The following is a 20,465-nucleotide window of genomic DNA, read 5'->3' as shown; positions in this document are numbered from 1 at the left end:
ACTGACAGCTGAAATGACTAGATAGGTTTCCACCATTGTATCCTGCCATATCAGTGATCATTTAGCAGAGAAAGATATGCTTGACTTGATTCATTAGGATCCCCATTAGCCGATGCCAATGGCGACAGCTAGTCTTACTGGGGTCTGACACATAACGAAAAATACCTTACAGACAAAATACTTTACAATTTACATACATTTAAAACATTAACATGTAGTATGTGTGCATCTATCAGTTACACATATAGTACATTTCAGTCAGTGGAGGCTGCAGAGGAGAGAACTGCTCATGTTTGATGTTTTTAATACCATTCCACTGATTCCGCTCCAGTTATTACCACGAGCCCGTTCTTTCCAATTAAGGTGCCACCAACCTCCTGATGTCAGTACATACACATTACAAGTAGGTCACATGGGGGAGAGCTGTTGTGCCTTGAGGTGTTGCTTCATTTGTTTTTAGAAACCAGGTTTACTGTTCACTTGCGCTATTTAAAATGAAAGGGAGTTCTTTGTATAGTTTCTAACACATACATTCAATGTATAGAAACAGAACCATAGAGAAAAGGAAGCCAGGAAAGGAAGCTGGATGAAACTATTGAGACAGAAACTGCACTGACAGACAGGCATTGCTAACAGACAGGCATTGCTAACTAATCTCCATACCACCTTAGCTGCAAGTTAAGAGATGTCTATCTTATAATTGCTTTCATACCTATCTATCATACCTTGGGTACAGCTTCTGGGCTTTCACTGCCGTATCACTCACTGCTCCGTAATATGCCTGATAGGACTGACCCAATAGGAAGATCTCAGTGGACTAACTCAGACACACTGTGTGTGTGTGTGTGTGTGTGTGCGTGTTAAACTGGTTAACTTCTTTGACTCAAAATACAGGAAATACACAACACACTCTCTCACACACAACACGCACGCACACGCACACACACAACCTCACAATCTCTCAGTGGAGTAGTAGGATACCCATGAGAGTAGAGTTATGGCCTAGAAAACAGTGTGCTGGAAACGTGGAGACGCGAGGACACATAATATGCTATTCCATGTAGCCATCAGCACACCCCATTCCCAGTGGTATCGCATATATTGTAACTGAGATAGGGAGAGTAATATGAGATACTGTAGTGGGATATTCTTGTGACACGGTCTGGCGTTCTCAATGCATAGTCATAAACAGAAAACACACACACACACCCACGTGCACACACTCTGCCGCACATTTGAGATAGACCTGATCTACAGTAGCACAATAGTGGGACACAGGCCCAGTTCCACTAGTTTGAGGTCATCCTTGATCTGTATGTAGTTACTTCAAGGAGGATTGAAGCAAGGAATTAATTGATAACTTTGCTCCTCTAGGAGAACAGCACATCCAACGTGAGAATGACATGTGAAGTGTGAGACATAATCATCTGACCAGGATCATAGCAGGCGTATGAACCTCTTCCTCGTCCTTTTCTCCAGGTTTTGCAGTGAACCTCCAAGTGGTCCTGGGGAGCCCACGGGCGTTGTTCAAGCGTAGGGGTTCCCAGCCTGGCATGCAGGAGTCTGACTTCCTGAAACAGATCACCAAGGTGGGAGACCTGGAGCCCAAAGCCAACAACTGCACTACGGTGAGTAGCCTATCATTGTGGCAACCGCATTAATCCCTGACCTCTAACCCCATATCAGACCCCAAAGACTTGATAATTGGTCAAAACAACAAGTTGGGATGACAGTGAGAATGTTTTCGTTGGTTAAACTTTTTGTGATGAAGCGCTATCTCCTAATATAGCCTCATCTGACTGTGCGTACTCTCTTCATCAGTTAGGCTACCTCCCTCCTCTCCTGTGCAGCTCATGACACTGTTAGTCATCATCATTATCAGCCCATTAGGTTAATGGGGCCGCTGCAAGCTGATATTAATACACACCATTAGCAGAATGTGACATCATCAATTATCACCCACCACGGCCATATTGCCAGAAGGACTTGACATCATCACCAATAACAACCTAGCACTGCAGTACGACAGAAGGGTGCACTCCATTTTGGGGAAACGTGTCATTTTGTACAAACCATCATTACATTTTTACATTACATTTACATTTTAGTCATTTAGCAGACACTCTTATCCAGAGCGACTTACAGTTAGTGAGTGCATCATTTTTAATTTTTTTCATACTGGTCCCCCGTGGGAAACGAACCCACAACCCTGGCGTTGCAAACGCCATGCTCTACCAACTGAGCTACACGGGACTATATCACGCAACGTAGCAGACGTTAAACCGAACTGAATGCACCCCAGGTAGAAGTTGCCCTTACGTACAGATCTAGTATCAGCTTACCTTCCCCACATGCTAACCTTAAAGGGGAAATCCTCAATTAAAACAATAACAAAGCGTTACTCCCCACCCCTGTTTCAGTAAAAAGCTGAGGGATGGGGCTGGAGAAATGTAACCACTCTCAAATTCATAGACAGAGCTATGGATGCAAGGACTGACCAAACATGATATCAACATGATAGTTTTAGCCATGTTTTGAGCCTATTTATATGTACTTTGTTTACACACATTGGAGTAAAACAAGCTTACATTCTGGGTTCTGATGGGGTGCGACAGTTGAACTAAGCTAATGGGGCATTTAGAAGTTATATTCTTCACGAATCAATGGGTAAATCCCACTGGGCACATACGTCAGTTCAGCGTCTAGTTGTGATTTAGATTTGGTTGAGTTGTCCACTAAAGTGAATTCAACAACAAATGCCACCATATCATTACTTTTTGCAAATCCAATCCGTTTTTCACGTTGAGTCAACATCATCACATAGATTTTTTGGGTTGAAATGACAAGGAAACAACGTTGATTCAACCAGTTTTTTCCCAGTGGGATGTCATTAATTTTTAAGTCCAAATGGATTTAAGCACCAGGGAGGAAATACAAAACTGATCTAACTTCATCCTTGAAAACAAACGCTCAAACTGCTAAAAACTTTGAGTGAGTAGAGACAAGAGATGAGAAGGAGTAAGGGAGGGAGGGTTAAAGGAGAGATGGAACAAGACAGACAGAGAGAGAGAGAAGAGAAAGAAATAGACAGAGATAAGGAAGAAAATGAGGATGAAGAAGGGAGAAAGATGAGACAATATTTTAGACAGATAAAGGAGAATCAAATTTGGAAGAGGAGAGAGAGAGAGAGAGAGAGAGAGAGAGAGAGAGAGAGAGAGAGAGAGAGAGAGAGAGAGAGAGAGAGAGAGACAGAGAGACAGAGAGAGAGAGAGAGAGAGAGAGAGAGAGAGAGAGAGAGAGAGAGAGAGAGAGAGAGAGAGAGAGAGAGAGAGAGAGAGAGAGAGAGAGAGACAGTAGATTTACTGGCATGGAGTCAGACTGTCTTATGACTACTAGACACACTGGCACAGGGCGCTCTGCCCACTCTGCTAACTCAGCATTTTGGGTGCCAACAGAGACTGGACTGCCGGAAACCCCGCCAAGTCTCCCTCAACCTCTCCCATTTTATTACAGATGGGTTCTAACTAGATTCTCCCTCAACCTCTCCCATTTTATTACATTTACGTCATTTAGAAGACGCTCTTATCCAGAGCGACTTACAAATAGGTGCATTCACCTTATAGCCAGTGGGATAACCACTTTACAATATGTTTTTTTGTTTTTTTTGGGGGGTGGGGTAAGGGTGGGGTAAGAGTAGAAGGATGACTTTATCCTATCCCAGGTAGTCCTTAAAGAGGTGGGGTTTCAAGTGACTCCGGAAGGTGGTGAGTGACTCCGCTGTCCTGGCGTCGTGAGGGAGCTTGTTCCACCATTGGGGTGCCAGAGCAGCGAACAGTTTTGACTGGGCTGGGCTGAGCGGGAACAGATTGAGGTAGAATCTAGTTAGAACCAATCTCCCATTTTACTACAGATGGGTTCTAACTAGATTCTACCTCAACCATTTTATTACAGATGGGTTCTAATTAGATTCTACCTCAACCTCTCCCATTTTACTACAGATGGGTTCTAACTAGATTCTACCTCAAATCGGCACTACAGACCAGACTAGAATATTGCAGAATTTTATGAGAGAATGAGAGCTACATGGAGAGAAGGGAAGAGAGGAGAAGAGGTGAAATAGGAGGGAAGGGATTTAGGAGAGGAACAATAGAATTCACACAAACCTCTGACCGCTTCGCTGGCTGCAGCATTGGTCTCGTTAGATATGCAAAATGGCCCAATTAGCAGCCCCGTGTGCAGGAAATGACATGTTCCACCTGAGTGGAGCCGGGAACGGATGGCACTGCACACCAAACAATCCATCACTGTGTGTGTGTGTGAACACAAATTACCACCATCCACTGGGTTGGAAATAGGAGTGAGGCACTTTCCATGTACTACAGTAAAAAGTAGAACTATCAGTCCATTCTGTCTGATCCACTCCTTCACTTTCTGTCACACAGAGCTTTTTCTTGAATATTTTAACAAAGGCACCATGACATTTCACATGGTTGGCTCAATGCTATAGTGGAACACTTGCTTTTCCTACCCAATTATATCAGTTTTGCATCCATCTGCTGTGTGCTCATCAGAGTATACACACACACACACACACACACACACTAACCCTCTCTCCCCCTCTCTCAGGTGTTGGTGTGGCACACTCGTACAGAGAAGGTGAATCTGGGAAACGAGCCCAAACATCGACAGGACAGTGTGGTCATCGAGGTCTAAGGGGCGGGATAACCAAGGAGGAATAAGCAAGCCCATTGGTCGGACAGACTGCCTGTAATTTCTTGAACTACACTACTGACAGCACCTTGCTTGACCATAACTTTGACATGGATTACACTATGACAGACAAGACTTTGGACCAATTGCATGGATGGGAACTGCTGCCTGAATGTTGTGATTGGCTCAATGAGATCCCGGACCTCAATGTGGACCATAATGCACTGGGGTGACCTGTGCTTTCCCAGTGGACTTTGCTCTTGTACTGCAATATGTGGCCCAGTCCCTTATGAAGTGACTTCCTCTGAAGTATGTGGACTAAGCAAGACTGTCTGTCTGTCTATGTGTGTATGCATGTGTGTAACTGATCAGTGAGTATGTAAGGAGTATGAAACTGAACAATATTTGTGTATGTCTGTTAAGACATACCAACAAGAACATCGGCCTTGAGTAGTAGATCACCTGCTGGGTGTCGACTAACAGTGGCCATTCGACATGTACAATCGTCGGGAAATGAACAGAAAATATATTCCGCATGGCTGACATTCCTATTGGTTTTCTTGTCCTCAAGTGTCTGTGGGTCTGTGACACACTGGACCACAAAGACAAACTCCAGGAGTACAACATTTATTCCAAATGACCCTCTTGTAAAAGCAGGAAAAGAAAATGACAAACCAAAAGAAAAACAACTTTACAATAAACTAGTCATTGGACAAAAATGGTCACAATAGTTCATGGCTATTCACTGTTTAATGCACGGAAATAACATTTTTCTCTGTACTAGGCACCAGAAAATTTGAACACCACTAGAAATAAACCTGGAGGACGCGCTGTGTGTGTTCTCTTGTTATTACATGGCAGAGGGACCCTGTATGTGGATAGAATCTCTACCTTGGAACTACACTACACAATGTATGTCTGTTTGTTCTATTGTTTGTTTATTCCTAGTGCACACCTATTTCCCCCTTTGCCCTGCAGTATTTCTTCACCTTCTTTCCCCACTATAGAATCTATAAATTGACATAAAGCAGGATTAGACAGAGAATATGTCATCACAGAGGCCAGGAAGTAAGCACACATGATGTTAAGCCAACTGTTCCAATCCCTGACAGCTCCACTAGGCTCCCAATGTCAACATACTTCCTGAATCATCTGGAGCGTTATGTCATCACTGTCATCATCTCTTTTTTTGACGTATTCTGGTCCCCTCCCCCACCCATCCATGTAAGCTCCCTGCCCCACCGACTGTCGTCCAGGTTTATTTGCCTCAAACGAATGCCTGATTCACACTGTAGGGCTGCCCCGAACCACTGTGCTGGCTCAGATAATATATATTGTCTTTTCACATTGTCATTTCCAGCATGGGTCCAGCAACTATGGTGGACGCGTAACCAGGCCAGCCCAGTACAGCTTGGCTTGGCACTATAGTGTGAATCAGACATAACTGTGCTTCTTTTTGTACTGCACACAACAAAACACCACAGTAAGATGGCGAATGGTAGAACACAACATGACTGGGGGTGGGAGGCCTCTATCTCAGACACACATACAGTAACACAGTACTGGATCATACAATGTTCTGCTACAGGAGCTCTGAATGCCCAGAGGGGGGTTCAGTATAATACACACACGATATTGATTGGGGGATGGGGTGGTCACCAACATGATATCCATATCTTCCATTTAAATATCTATTTACTCGCTATCGGTTTTGGTAATGATATATTATTATTATTAGACGCTTGTATTATTGGTCCAGCAGCTTTTCTCTTTCGCCAATATGTTTTTTTTTAACAAAAGAAAAAAAGGTCAAAAGAGGAGGAAAGTAAAAGTCCTTGTAAAAAGACAAACAGTCTGTTTTCACCAGAGACTCTGCCCCCTTGCCCTTTGACCCTCCTCAGCACACAGAGAGAGGGAGAGAGGGGTCTCTAAAGGAATGATAAATGGGGAGGAGGGAGAACAGTGGAGCAGTCCATAGATTGCCCCCTGTGCGTTGTTTCTTGTTTTGCAGTTGGTGAGAGAGGCTAAAGGAGGATATTTGGGGGGGACATGGTTGTTCTGCCTCCCTCTCCCCCCTCCCTTCCCTCACTTCCACAGCTGGGTACTGAGGGTCTGGCCCGAGGGGGGTCCCACCCCCCTGCCCACTGGAGCACCTGGTTGGACAAAGCCGGGTGGCACTGCCACACCACCACTCATGGCGATGCCCGACATCTGCTGGGTCATCTGAGAGAGAGATAAGAGATAAAGAGAGATGGTGTGTGAGAGAGGGAGAGAAAGAGAGAGGGGGGTTAGGGCAGAGAAAATAGAGACCGTTAGAGGGTTGGACAAACCCATTTAGACAATTCTAGAATGACAGCAACAACCAGCTTAAAGGGATACTTTGGGAGTTTGGCAATGAGGCCATTTATCTACTTTCCCAGAGTCCGATGAACTCGTGGCTACCATTTTTATGTCTCTGTGTCCAGTATGAAGGAAATTAGAGGTAGTTCCGTGAGCCAATGCTAACTAGCGTTAGTGCAATGACTGGAAATGGGTATTTACTAGCATGCTATCAGATAGCACAATGACTGGAAGTTTATGGGTAACGCTAGTTAGCAATTGTGCTAGCGCTAGTTAGCAACTTCCTTCAAACTGCACGCAGAGACATAAAAATGGTATCCACAAGTTCATCTGACTCTGGGGAAGTATCCCTTTAACACAGCAGACATTATTCCCTTACTGCATGTGTAAAGGACCAGAGAGTATACCCTCCTCTTTTCTCCTCAGTCAGTCCATCTCCCTTATTTCACTCCCATCCCCCCTTCCCCATCTCTCCTCTGCCTCTCCTCCTACTGTCCAGTCTTGGCTATCTAATCCATTATAAATGCCCTTGCAGCGGTAGAATTATCGTCTTCGATGTGTGTGTATTTGTGTGTGTAGCCCAGACAAGCCTAATGATTCTAGAGCACTTTTGAGTAGCACCCCCCCCCCCCCCCCCATAGGTTAAAAGCCCAACAGCACGCCCTGAACCCATTACAGTACACACACGACCATATCATGTACTGCACCGAGGCAGAATGTGTGTGTTTGATGTGTTGTCAGCGGGGGCACAGTGATTTATGATCTCTCATTAACCTCCTGCAGTCGTCAGGAAAATGACAACGCTCACACACAGGTCGGATAAGGGAACAGAGACACACACAAACAGAGGGGGGAATGAGTAGAGAAGTTCCCCCATGATCACCCACTGTGTGTGTGTGTTTTATCAGGTCCATTTCCAACTAGCACATTTCTAACTGCATCACTGTGTGTAATACCTGGTTCACATTCCACTGGCCCTGCTGTTGTTGCTGCTGCATGGCGGTGTACATCTGGGGAGTCCCCGCCCCCGCTGGCATAGCTCCACCCTGAGGCCCCATCATGCCTTGCTGCATGCCCATGTAACCGTTGGGCATCGCCATGCTGACCATCATGCCAGAGTTCTGCCCCATCATGGCTCCTCCTCCCTGGGCCATAACCCCGCCCGTCATGGTGGTGGGTGGCATAGCGCCGCCCATTCCGGGGTAAGTCTGGAAGTTAGGCTGTCCGGAGGGCTGGCTGGGGAACTGCTGCATCGGAGGCTGGCCCATATACATAGCAGCAGCTGGAAGAGGGGATACACACACCCACACAGAGAAAGAGAAAGCATTGGGGTCAACACTTAATATCAGCAGAGGCAATACATTCTTAAGGTTACCGCCACTAGATGTCTGCTGCAGCAACGTTACATAAAGAATAGGTTCACTCAGCTATGTACGTACTGTACGTAGCGTTACCTGGGGCAGCAGGCTGTGGGCTGACCGTAGTGTTGCTGTAGAGGGAGAGGATGGAGTCCTTGGAGAGGGGTTTCTTGGCCCCCTCCTCTGTCTTGGTGCTACTACTGTTCTTCTCACTGAAGAGGTCCAGATTAGCCTGGGGGCCAGCTGCACCCCCCGATCCCCTCGCGGGTGCTGCTACTGCTGGGGCGCCTGGGGCTGCACTGGAGACCGCCTGGAGGGACAGAACAACACATAGGAAGATGAGAGAGAATATATATGAGTGTGTGTGTGTGTGTGATAGATCTGGGAGCAAATTGATTTACTAAAGCCAACCTGCATGAGCAGAATGCACAAACACAAATACACGCACGTCCACGCACTCACAAGGTAGAGGTAGTACGACTGACAGGCAGCACTTAAAGGAGAGAGCGAGAGAGAGAGAGACCGAAGAAAAGAAGTGGTGGTCACCTTAAGTGAGATGAATGATGTTAATTAGACTGGTGCAGAAGAGAGAGATGAATATAGCGAGAATGAGGCTTAGCGTGAGAAGACACACACCCTTTATAAAAACATTTTAACCCTTGTCACAGCCCCATTCATCGCATATACAGGTTGAAAATGGCAGATTTTGTCATTGATAAGCGCTTAAATTGGAACGTATTGGCTGTTCAGTAACATGCTATACATGACATCAGAGCTCAGGTTCTGCGCTTCACAGCGCTGTATGGGTTTGACTGACAGCCGTTCTGAACTTGAGCACCGCACGCGACAAGAAGATAACCCCATCCCTCCCGCTAATTGGGCTACTTTTGCCCATTTGTTAACTGAGTGAGGGAAATGCTGTAAATCGAGTGGAGTCTATGTGTTCTGAAAGATGAGACGCACATCACATTTCCATATTTGAAAACTCATGTAATTTACAGTATCAACGTTTATGACCGCTATATTTGATCCACAGTTACAAGAATGACATGCGTTATACCCTGGGTTGTCCTGAACAGAATGAGCCTGTTTGTCATATTGTGAAGAAAATTAGTCGTGGCACACGTACTTGAATGCACACCAAAATTACAATGTTTGCCTGAAGTGCCTTTTGAAAGCCTAACACTGTAAGATCATATTTTATAACTTAGCTAGCCATGTTGACAATAGAATATGCTTTCAAATTATGCCCACCTGACCCAGATTGCGATTTATAATGGAGTGCGTAAACAACAACAGTAATTGTGTGAAGGTGAGGATGCAGGGCTGTGTTCCAAACAAAAAACTACAAGTGTGCTTGCTTCAGTTCCTCAACGGCAAAGCTAGGAGAGCTCAAAAAAGCCCCTTATAGTTGAAGGCTCTTTCCTAGAGTCATAAATGTGCAATGAAATGACTTAGGAACTGTGCATAGTTTGGATAGGTGTGTGGCCACTTGGAGACACCAGTAAGCCCTCTCACTCAAATCCTTGGAATTGTTTTTCTTATCTTGCACCTACTCCAAAATGTCAATTAATATTTGTATTATGTTACTGAATGTATCCAGAGTATTTTCAGATTTCAAAACATGTTAATGCTGTGAAAAGTACAGTAAATGTAAAATGCACATCAAATCAACAGTGTAATGTTTGGATTCAGTCTTGTGTCAGGGGAACTGTTGTCCTCACCTTTGGTCTGATAATTACCCCATCATCTCCAAAGTGGTCCCTTTCAATTGCTACCATGGTCATGCATATAGTTCTTCTGTTAGAAACTTTTCAATTTGGCCCGATCCATACAGGCCAATTTCCACAACTGTCAGGGGTTAAACACACAAACATACCTCCCACACAGACACCCATTAAGTCTAATGGATGAGGATGGCGAAAAGGTGGCAAAAAATATGAAAAAGTGTGTGTAGGGAGGGCTAAGATAGAGAGAGGCTGCAGAGAGGAAGAGAGGGAAAGGGGAGGAGCGATAGAGAGAGGGAGGAGGGAAAGGGGAGGAGCGATAGAGAGAGAGGGAGGAGGGAAAGGGCAGGAGCGATAGAGAGAGAGGGAGGAGGGAAAGGGCAGGAGCGATAGAGAGAGAGGGAGGAGGGAAAGGGGAGGAGCGATAGAGAGAGAGGGAGGAGGGAAAGGAGAGGAGCGATAGAGAGAGAGGGAGGAGGGAAAGGGGAGGAGCGATAGAGAGAGAGGGAGGAGGGAAGAGAAGGGGGAGTTAGTTCATGAATAAGGTGAGACAGGAGAGAAGTTGTGCGATAACTGAGCTTTACACGCGCCACAGGAAGGGCTTTGTGTGTTGTGGCATTCGGCTGCTTAGCAGGCGGCGCTGCTCTCCCGTCTCTCTGCAGTCTCTTTGACTGGGGAACGAGGGAGCAGGAGGAAAAAAGAGGGAATGTGCAGAACAAAGCAGAATAGTAGTCTCATACTTACACACCTGTACACTTGGCCTTGTACAAACAGACGAACTGAGTCACAGACATCCGATTCACACACAGTGGTGATTAAAACACACAAACGGTGTGCTATTGGAGCAGGGACTTAAACATTCATGAGCATGACCTTTTACTGTCCACACGCACGCGCACACACACACACACACACACACACAGTCCATTTACACTATACTAGCGCCGAGACAGATTAAGGTGACAAGCAGGCGGCTCTGGAGTGTTGCAATATGTATCAATGTGCTATAAATACCCAGGCATTTGCATGTGGCCCAACAAGGAGAGTTTTCCTAATGTTAGATCTGTGTTTCTGTCTGACTGCCTTCTGGATCAGCAGTGAAGTGGGAGTAGGAGAGAGAGGGAGGGGTGTGTGTGTCTGGTCAATGTGGAGGGAACAAAGAGACTGAAGTGGAAGAAAAAGCAGGGACTGTACATGTCCTTATAGTGGACACAGTCAGGTACACAGCAACACACGATCTGTGCATAGCTGGGCTCCCACTCTGGCACACTGTGTTCCAATCTCCGTATTATATTCCCCTCTGTTGAATCTCCACAAAGCTGCGAATTAGAAGTGGCATTTCCATTCAACAGCCTTTTCCCACGGTGTCAATATTCATATACTTCTACATTCAGACCCACAAATACTTAGCAGCGTGTGTACCAGCCTGCCAGAATCTGGCAGAACACACACACACTACCCCCCTCTGACACACCGTCTACAGCCGACAATCCTACTGAGCAGAAGGTTTGTGAGTGCACGTAACGCGTCTGCATGTGTATGGAGGGGGGGGGGGGGGGGGTTGAAAGACTAACCTGGCCAGGGAAGAGAAAGAGGGGGAACAGATTGAAAGACTAATAACCGACTGGTGGGAGAACACCCTCTCTCTTGCTCTCCATCTCCATCAATATTTTTCCATCTCTCTGCCTCTGTTTTTCCAGAATATTCAGAGTGAAAAAAGGGTCCTTGGTTGAGAAGCTGGGGATAACACAGATCCCAGGTCATGGAGAGCTGTAATCACATTTTCATAATTGACATATTCAGAGATAGAAGAGCATAACGAAATCCTCTTTAATAGCGGAGGGAAAGCAGCTCAGTGCTGTCTAATGTAGGGGTGTGTGTTTGTGTGTACCACAGTTCAAACCAGTAGCACAAAACAATCATAAGCAGCCAGTAGGAAAGTGTGTATTCATGTGTATTCTTTCGTTGTGTATCTGGATTCCTTCCACGTGCAAGCATTGAAAATGTGTTGTGTGTCCCCTAGATGAACAGTAGACAGGTAGGGAGGGAGAGACAGGCATGGGAAACGAAGGGGAGGGGGGAAGGAAATAGGAATGAAGGAGGGAGGATGGAAGTGGGGATGGAGGAATGGAGGGAGGAGAGGGGTGGAGAGCAGATGGAGGAGAGAGGGGATGGAGGGGAGAGAGGATGGAGTGAGGAGAGGGGCTGAGGGATAGAGGGAGGGGAGGGGCTGAGAGAGAAAAGGCAGGTTTATTTTTTATTTTTTTATTTAACCTTTATTTAAGGTTGAGGTTGGTAACAGCGGTAGTTGGAGATGCTGGAACCAACCAGCCATAATTGCTCTTCATGCTCAGAGTCAGGACTGTGCTGTGTCCTGGGTTGGCGTGCTCCCAGGTGGCATGTAGCCGGTGTATGCTGTGAGCCGTGAAACAAGAAAAGGGGAGATCCATGTTCTTTCTGTGTGTGTGTGTGTGTGTGTGTGTGTGTGTGGGCAGTGGAGATCCAAGGGGGTATGGGAGTTGGAAGGGGATGAAGGGAGGAGTGGGGGAATGACTGTGGCACCTATCAAACACACCTCGTTCACAAATGTTGAATTTAACTCTTTATCTCTCCAGCTCTCCACTGCTGTTCTCAGACTGGCGAGACAGCTGAGAGAGGGGGAGAAAGTGAGAGAGGGAAATATGGCTCCTCTCTCTTCCTCAGTTCAGACTATCCTCTCCCTCGCTCTCTCTCTCTCCTCCTGCACTCTGTCCCAATCTCCCTCTTCCCCATCCCACTCCTTTCCCCTCTCATCCTCCTCCCTCTCCAGTGGTAATATCCACAGACACATTATTGGCGGCGTGTCCTTTCATCTGACAGGCCTTAACTAACCAACAGTGTCAGCTGTGACTGGGGAGCTGGGGACAGGGACACACTGTCTCGGTTTACACTGTGAAATTAACACAATACACTCCGACCTCTCTCCAGCTCTCAGAGGACATGCAATGGGAGGACTAGACTGCACATTATGAGTGTGTGTTATGTGTTTGTCTGTTATACAGTACCAGTCAAAAGTTTGGACACACCTACTCATTCAAGGGTTTTTATTTTTACTATTTTCTACATTGTAGAATAATAGTGAAGACATCAAAACTATGAAATAACACATGGAATCATGTAGTAACCAAAAATGTGTTAAACAAATCAAAATATATTTTACATTTTAGATTCTTCAAATAGCCACCCTTTGCCTTGATGACAGCTTTGTACAGTCTTGCCATTCTCTCAACCAACTTCACCTGGAATGCTTTTCCAGCAGTCTTGAAGGAGTTCCCACATATGCTGAGCACTTGTTGGCTGCTTTTCCTTCACTCTGTGGCCCGACTCATCCCAAACCATCTCAATTGGGTTGAGGTCGGGGGATTGTGGAGGCCAGGTCATCTGATGCAGCACTCCATCACTCTCCTTCTTGGTAAAATAGCCCTTACACAGCCTGGAGGTGTGTTGGGTCATTGTTCTGTTGAAAAACTAAATTATAGTCCCACTAAGCCCAAACCAGATGGGATGGCGTATTGCTGCAGAATGCTGTGGTAGCCATGCTGGTAAAGTGTGGATTCTTTGCAAGGCCTGATTCACGCAGTCTCCTCTGAACAGTTGATGTTGAGATGTGTCTGTTACTTGAACTCTGTGAAGCATTTATTTGGGCTGCAATTTCTGAGGCTGGTAACTCTAATGAACTTATTCTCTGCAGCAGAGGTAACTCTGGGTCTTCCATTCCTGTGGCGATCCTCATGAGAGCCAGTTTCATCAAAGCGCTTGATGGTTTTTGTGACTGCACTTGAAGAAACTTTCAAAGTTCTTGAAATGTTCCTTATTGACTGACCTTCATGTCTTAAAGTAATGATGGACTGTTGTTTCTCTTTGCTTATTTTAGCTGTTCTTGCCATAATATGGACTTGGTCTTTTACCAAATAGGGCTTTCTCCTGTATACCCTTGTCACAACACAACTGATTGGCTCAAACGCATTAAGAAGGAAAGAATTCCACAAATTAACTTTTAAGGCACGCCTGTTAATTGAAATGCATTCTAGGTGACTACCTCGAAGCTGGGTGAGAGAATGCCAAGAGTGTGCAAAGCTGCCATCAAGGCAAAGGGGTGGCTATTTGAAGAATCTCAAATATAAAATATATTTTGATTTGTTTAACACTAATTTGGTTACTACATGATTCCAAATGTGTTATTGCACAGTTTTGATGTCTTCACTATTATTCTACAATGTAGAAAATAGTCCAAAAAAATAAAGAAAAACCTTTGAATGAGTAGGTGTATCCAAACTTTTGACTGGTAGTGTATGTGTGTGTTTTTGTGTGTGTGTGTGTGTGTGCGCGCATGAGTTGAGGTCAATGTGTGTGTATGAGTGTGTTCTTACTGCAGAGGAACACAAAGCCCAGTGCTCCAGTCTGTCTTCACTGACTACAATTGTATCCACAGGGGAGAGGGCATAGTCTGACAACAATGGGAGGTTGATGGAGCGAGAAGGTGAGATTTGGGGTTGTGGTGTGAGGTGGTCCAGAGGAAGAGGTGAGAGTTGGTACCTGAGTGTTGTTGCAGGAGGGCAGAGGGTTGGACACCATTGGACCAAAGATGTCCTCATCGCTGACTGGTGCAGCAGTAGCACTGGTTGCAGCTCCACCTGCAGGTGCATCTGAGAGAGAGAGAGAGAGAGAGAGAGAGAGAGAGAGAGAAGGGAGAGAGTAAACATTGACCTGTAGGCAGTATTGATTTTGTGCGAAATCTCATATCCGTGTGTGTGTGTGTGTGTATATGACTCCTGATTATTTATGATGTGCTGCCTATTCCCCTTCCCTCCTTAGACGTAGGAGGATATTTTGGGAGATTATTTATTTGGGGTTCAGAACCTTAAATGAATGAAAAAGCCCAGTCAGCTCTCTCGACACAGGTATATGAATATAACTCAACGCTATTTCAAAACAGTCAACTAAGAAACGGCCCATTACTTTCAGGTGGATATGGATTTTCATTCACAGTGATTTCACCTCCGAAGTTCAAATGGAATTGAATTTCAATTTGTGGATCACAAACTGCCAATTGTTTTCAAGGGCTATTTTTGGAATCATAAATCTGATTTTCAAATGTGATATAAGCTCAATAGGCAGAGAGAGAGAGAGAGAGAGAGAGAGAGAGAGAGAGAGAGAGAGAGAGAGAGAGAGAGAGAGAGAGAGAGAGAGAGAGAGAGAGAGAGAGAGAGAGAGAGAGAGAGAGAGAGAGAGAGAGAGAGGCAGAGAGAGGCAGAGAGAGGCAGAGAGAGAGAGAGAGGAGAGAGAGGCAGAGAGAGAGAGCGCAAGGCAGAGAGAGAGAGAGAGGCAGAGAGAGAGAGAGAGAGAGAGAGAGGCAGAGAGAGAGAGAGAGAGAGAGAGGCAGAGAGAGAAGAGAGAGAGAGAGAGAGAGAGAGAGAGAGAGAGAGAGAGAGAGAGAGAGGAGAGAGAGAGAGAGAGAGAGAGAGAGAGAGAGAGAGAGAGAGGCAGAGAGAGAGAGAGAGACACAGCTGGAAGAGAAACAGGGATGCTGGTTGATTGTGATCCCACAGAGACATGCCCGTCTACAATACAGCTGCTCTCTATGAAGGGAGGGAAACACCATGGGACATTGGGGAGAGAGAAAGAGACAGGGAAAGAATGAGAATATGGCGAGGGGAGAAAACTGTGTTCCCCCTCCTCAAGAGGTGAGACCATTAGTACACAATGTACCATTCATAGAGAGAGAGAAGAGTCGTGAGGAGGAGTGTATGATGGGGAGTTTGACCAGAGAGCTAGAGAGAGAGAGAGTCATGAGGAGTGTATGATGGGGAGTTTGACCAGAGAGCAATAGAGAGAGATAGAAGTAGAGAGAGAAGTAAGTCAGCATGATGGTAGTCTTTATATAACACTATGATAGAACATCCATAATTTAGCCCTTGAAGTGTGAACAAAATGTTGCCCCTTGAGAGAGAACAGGGGAAATAATTTAGAGTGAGAGAGAGAGAGAGAGAGAGGGATGAGTAGTGCATGATGGGGAGTTTGAACAGAGAGAGGGAGAGGGCGATGAAATGAGAGAGAGCGGCACAGGCTCTTCTATCTCTTCTCCCCTTGAAAGTAGCCTCCCTTTGTTCCGGCTTCATCTGACCATCTATTATGGGATGGCCACTCTGGGAGCGAGGGCTGAGGGAGCCATAGAAACTTACTGCCTCCATCAGGAAGACACATGGTTCCGAGAGCGAGTGCGAGAGAAAGAAAGAGCGCGATAAAGACGGCCATTTAGAGTATCAATTTCTAGGATCTGGGATATGCTGGTCATGCCTTACCCATGCCTAGCAGGTCAATGGCCGGCTCGGGGCTCCTCTTGGGACTGGCTCTGGAGTCTGTCTGAAGCTCCACCTTCTTCTGAGGAGACAGGAAGGAAGAGAAAAGAGAGGGCAGAGTCAGGACACAGCCCTACTTTACACAGCCCCACTATACAGATTTACACAGCCCCACTATACAGATTTATACAGATTTACACAGCCCCACTATACAAATGTACACAGTCCTACTATACAGATTTACACAGCCCTACTATACAGATTTACACAGCCCTACTATACAGATTTACACAGCCCCACTATACAGATTTACACAGGTCTAAACAGGATTCCATATGGTTGGAAAGTTGTATATTGTTGTAAAACAGTTGAGCTGAATTACTGTCCATCAGGCACACAGTTATGGTCACAAAGTTGAAGGCCCAGTGCTTTTCCTGTGTTATATATTATATATATATATATATATATACACACACACACACACAGATGAAGTCGGAAGTTCACATACACTTAGGTTGGAGTCATTAAAACTCGTTTTTCAACCACTCCACAAATTTCTTGTTAACAAACTATAGTTTTGGCAAGTCGGTTTGGACATCTACTTTGTGCAAGACACAAGTAATTTCTCCAACAACTGTTTACAGACAGATTATTTCGACAGATTATTTCACTTATAATTCACTGTATCACAATTCCAGTGGGTCAGACGTTTACATACACTAAATTGACTGTGCCTTTAAACAGCTTGGAAAATTCCAGAAAATGATGTCATGGCTTAAGAAGCTTCTGATGGGCTAACTGACATCATTTGAGTCAATTGGAGGTGTACCTGTGGATGTATTTCAAGGCCTACCTTCAAACTCAGTGCCTCTTTGCTTGACATCATGGGAAAATCAAAAGAAATCAGCCAAGACCTCAGAAAACAAATTGTAGACCTCCACAAGTCTGGTTCATCCTTGGGAGCAATTTCCAAACTCCTGAAGGTACCACGTTCATCTGTACAAAAAATTGTACGTAAGTATAAACACCATGGACCACGGAGCCGTCATACCGCTCAGGAAGGAGACGCGTTCTGTCTCCTAGAGATGAACGTACTTTGGTGCGAAAAGTGCAAATCAATCCCAGAACAACAGCAAAGGACCTTGTGAAGATGCTGGAGGAAACAGGTAAAAAATATCTATATCCACAGTAAAGTGAGTCCTATATCGACATAACCTGAATGGCCGCTCAGCAAGGAAGAAGCCACTGCTCCAAAACCGCCATTAAAAAGCCAGACTACAGTTTGCAACTGCACATGGGGACAAAGATTGTACTTTTTGGAGAAATGTCCTCTGGTCTGATGAAACAAAAATAGAACTGTTTGGCCATAATGACCATTGTTATGTTTGGAGGAAAAAGGGGAATGTTTGCAAGCCGAAGAACACCATCCCAACTGTGAAGCACGGGGGTGGCAGCATCATGCTGTGGGGGTGCTTTGCTGAAGGAGGGCCTGGTGCACTTCACAAAATAGATGGCATCATGAGGAAGGAAAATTATGGGGATATATTGAAGCAACATCTCAAGACATCAGTCAGGAAATTAAAGCTTGGTCGCAAATGGGTCTTCCAAATGGACAATGACCCCAAACATACTTCCAAAGTTGTGGAAAAATGGCTTAAGGACAACAAAGTCAAGGTATTGGAGTGGCCATCACAAGCCCTGACCTCAATCCTATAGAAAATGTGTGGGCAGAACTGAAAAAGCGTGTGCGAGCAAGGAGGCCTACAAACCTGACTCAGTAACACCAGCTCTGTCAGGAGGAATGGGCCAAAATTCACCCAACTTATTATGGGAAACGTTTGACCCAAATTAAACAATTTAAAGGCAATGCTACCAAATACTAATTGAGTGTATGTAAACTTCTGACCCACTGGGAATGTGATGAAAGAAATAAAAGCTGAAATAAATCATTCTCTCTACCATTATTCTGACATTTCACATTCTTAAAATAAAGTGGTGATCCTAACTGACCTAAGACAGGGCATTTTTACTAGGGTTAAATGTCAGGAATTGTGAAAAACTGAGTAGAAATGTATTTGGCTAAGGTGTATGTAAACTTCCGATTTCAACTATATATACAGTGTGGGAAGAAGGTATTTGATCCCCTGCTGATTTTGTATGTTTGCCCACTGACAAAGACAAGATCAGTCTATAATTTTTATGGTAGGTTTATTTGAACAGTGAGAGACAGAATAACAACAAAAAAATCCAGAAAAACGCATGTCAAAAATGTTATAAATTGATTTGCATTTTAATGAGGGAAATAAGTATTTGACCCCTCTGCAAAACATGACTTATTCCTTGGTGGCAAAACCCTTGTTGGCAATCACAGAGGTCAGACGTTTCTTGTAGTTGGCCACCAGGTTTGTGGCAATCACAGAGGTCAGACGTTTCTTGTAGTTGGCCACCAGGTTTGCTCACATCTCAGGAGGGATTTTGTCCCACTCCTCTTTGCAGATCTTCTCCAAGTCATTAAGGTTTCGAGGCTGACGTTTGGCAACTCGAACCTTCAGCTCCCTCCACAGATTTTCTATGGGATTAAGGTCTGGAGACTGGCTAGGCCACTCCAGGACCTTAATGTGCTTCTTCTTGAGCCACTCCTTTTTTGCCTTGGACGTGTGTTTTGGGTCATTGTCATGCTGAAATACCCATCCATGACTCATTTTCAATGCCCTGGCTTAGGGAAGGAGGTTCTCACCCAATATTTGACGGTACATGGCCCCATCCATCGTCCCTTTGATGCGGTGAAGTTGTCCTGTCCCCTTAGCAGAAAAACACCCCAAAGCATAATGTTTCCACCTCCATGTTTGACGGTGGGGATGGTGTTCTTGGGATCATAGGCAGCATTCCTACTCCTCCAAACACGGCGAGTTGAGTTGATGCCAAAGAGCTCGATTTTGGTCTCATCTGACCACAACACTTTCACCCAGTTCTCCTCTGAATCATTCAGATGTTCATTGGCAAACTTCAGACGGGCCTGTATATGTGCTTTCTTGAGCAGGGGGACCTTGCGGGCGCTGCAGGATTTCAATCCTTCACGGCGTAGCGTGTTACCAATTGTTTTCTTGGTGACTATGGTCCTAGCTGCCTTGAGATCATTGACAAGATCCTCCCGTGTAGTTCTGACACCGTTCTCATGATCATCCCCCAGGCCGAGGGAGATTGACAGTTCTTTTGTGTTTCTTCCATTTGCAAATAATCGCACCAACTGTTGTCACCTTCTCACCAAGCTGCTTGGCGATGGTCTTGTAGCCCATTCCAGCCTTGTGTAGGTCTACAATCTTGTCCCTGACATCCTTGGAGAGCTCTTTGGTCTTGGCCATGGTGGAGAGTTTGGAATCTGATTGATTGATTGCTTCTGTGGACAGGTGTCTTTTATACAGGTAACAAGCTGAGATTAGGAGTGCTCCTAATCTCAGCTCGTTACCTGTATAAAAGACACCTGGGAGTCAGAAATCTTTCTGATTCAGAGGGGGTCAAATACTTATTTCCCTTATTAAAATGCAAATCAATTTATAACAATTTTGACATGCGTTTTTCTGGATTTTTTTGTTGTTATTCTGTCTCTCACTGTTCAAATAAACCTACCATTAAAATTATAGACAGATCATTTCTTTGTCAGTGGGTAAACGTACAAAATCAGCAGGGGATCAAATACTTTTTCCCCCCTCACTGTATGTGTTTGGGTAAAAATAAAATGTTTGTTTTATTCTATAAACTACTGACAACATTTCTCCTAAATTCCCCCCAAAAATATTGTCATTTAGAGCATTTATTTGCAGAAAATGACAACTGGTCAAAATAACCAAAAAGATGCAGTGCTGTCAGACCTCGAATAATGCAAAGAAAATAAGTTCATTTTTAAACAACACAATACTAATGTTTTAACTTAAGAAGAGTTCAGAAATCAATATTTGGTGGAAAAACCCTGATTTTCAATCACAGCTTTCATG

The 20,465-nt window shown here is 44.9% G+C and overlaps 2 protein-coding genes across 9 annotated transcripts in view; one reads left to right on the top strand and one right to left on the bottom strand.

Moving 5' to 3' along the window:
* LOC311110768 (galactosylgalactosylxylosylprotein 3-beta-glucuronosyltransferase 2-like) overlaps positions 1-4,713 on the top strand; it is a gene marked incomplete at both ends in the record, with an annotated part of 42,465 nt that extends 37,752 nt beyond the window's left edge. The window contains 2 exons of the mRNA XM_084153333.1: positions 1,480-1,628; positions 4,627-4,713. Coding sequence (XP_084009459.1) covers positions 1,480-1,628; positions 4,627-4,713 — 236 coding nt within the window. The remainder of the gene's footprint in view (positions 1-1,479; positions 1,629-4,626) is intronic.
* Positions 4,714-5,321: 608 nt separating this feature from the next.
* The window catches only part of LOC311110926 (stromal membrane-associated protein 1-like), a 61,047-nt gene continuing 45,903 nt past the window's right edge, over positions 5,322-20,465 (bottom strand). For 7 of the 8 annotated variants that reach the window (XM_084153566.1, XM_084153567.1, XM_084153570.1 and 4 more), the window contains 5 exons: positions 16,477-16,555; positions 14,711-14,820; positions 8,505-8,718; positions 8,007-8,332; positions 5,322-6,933 (listed from right to left, as the gene is read on the bottom strand). In XM_084153566.1, the coding sequence (XP_084009692.1) occupies positions 6,796-6,933; positions 8,007-8,332; positions 8,505-8,718; positions 14,711-14,820; positions 16,477-16,555 (867 nt within the window). In that variant the 3' untranslated portion in view covers positions 5,322-6,795. Of the gene's footprint in view, positions 6,934-8,006; positions 8,333-8,489; positions 8,719-14,710; positions 14,821-16,476; positions 16,556-20,465 lie in introns of all 8 variants that reach the window. The other variant, XM_084153569.1, reaches the window with a different exon arrangement.

This window comes from Coregonus lavaretus (assembly GCF_964263955.1).
Source record: "Coregonus lavaretus genome assembly, chromosome: 36".
Classification (NCBI taxonomy): Eukaryota; Metazoa; Chordata; class Actinopteri; order Salmoniformes; family Salmonidae; genus Coregonus; species Coregonus lavaretus.
Note: the sequence above shows the minus strand (reverse complement) of the source record. Positions and strands in the feature narration are given on the sequence as shown.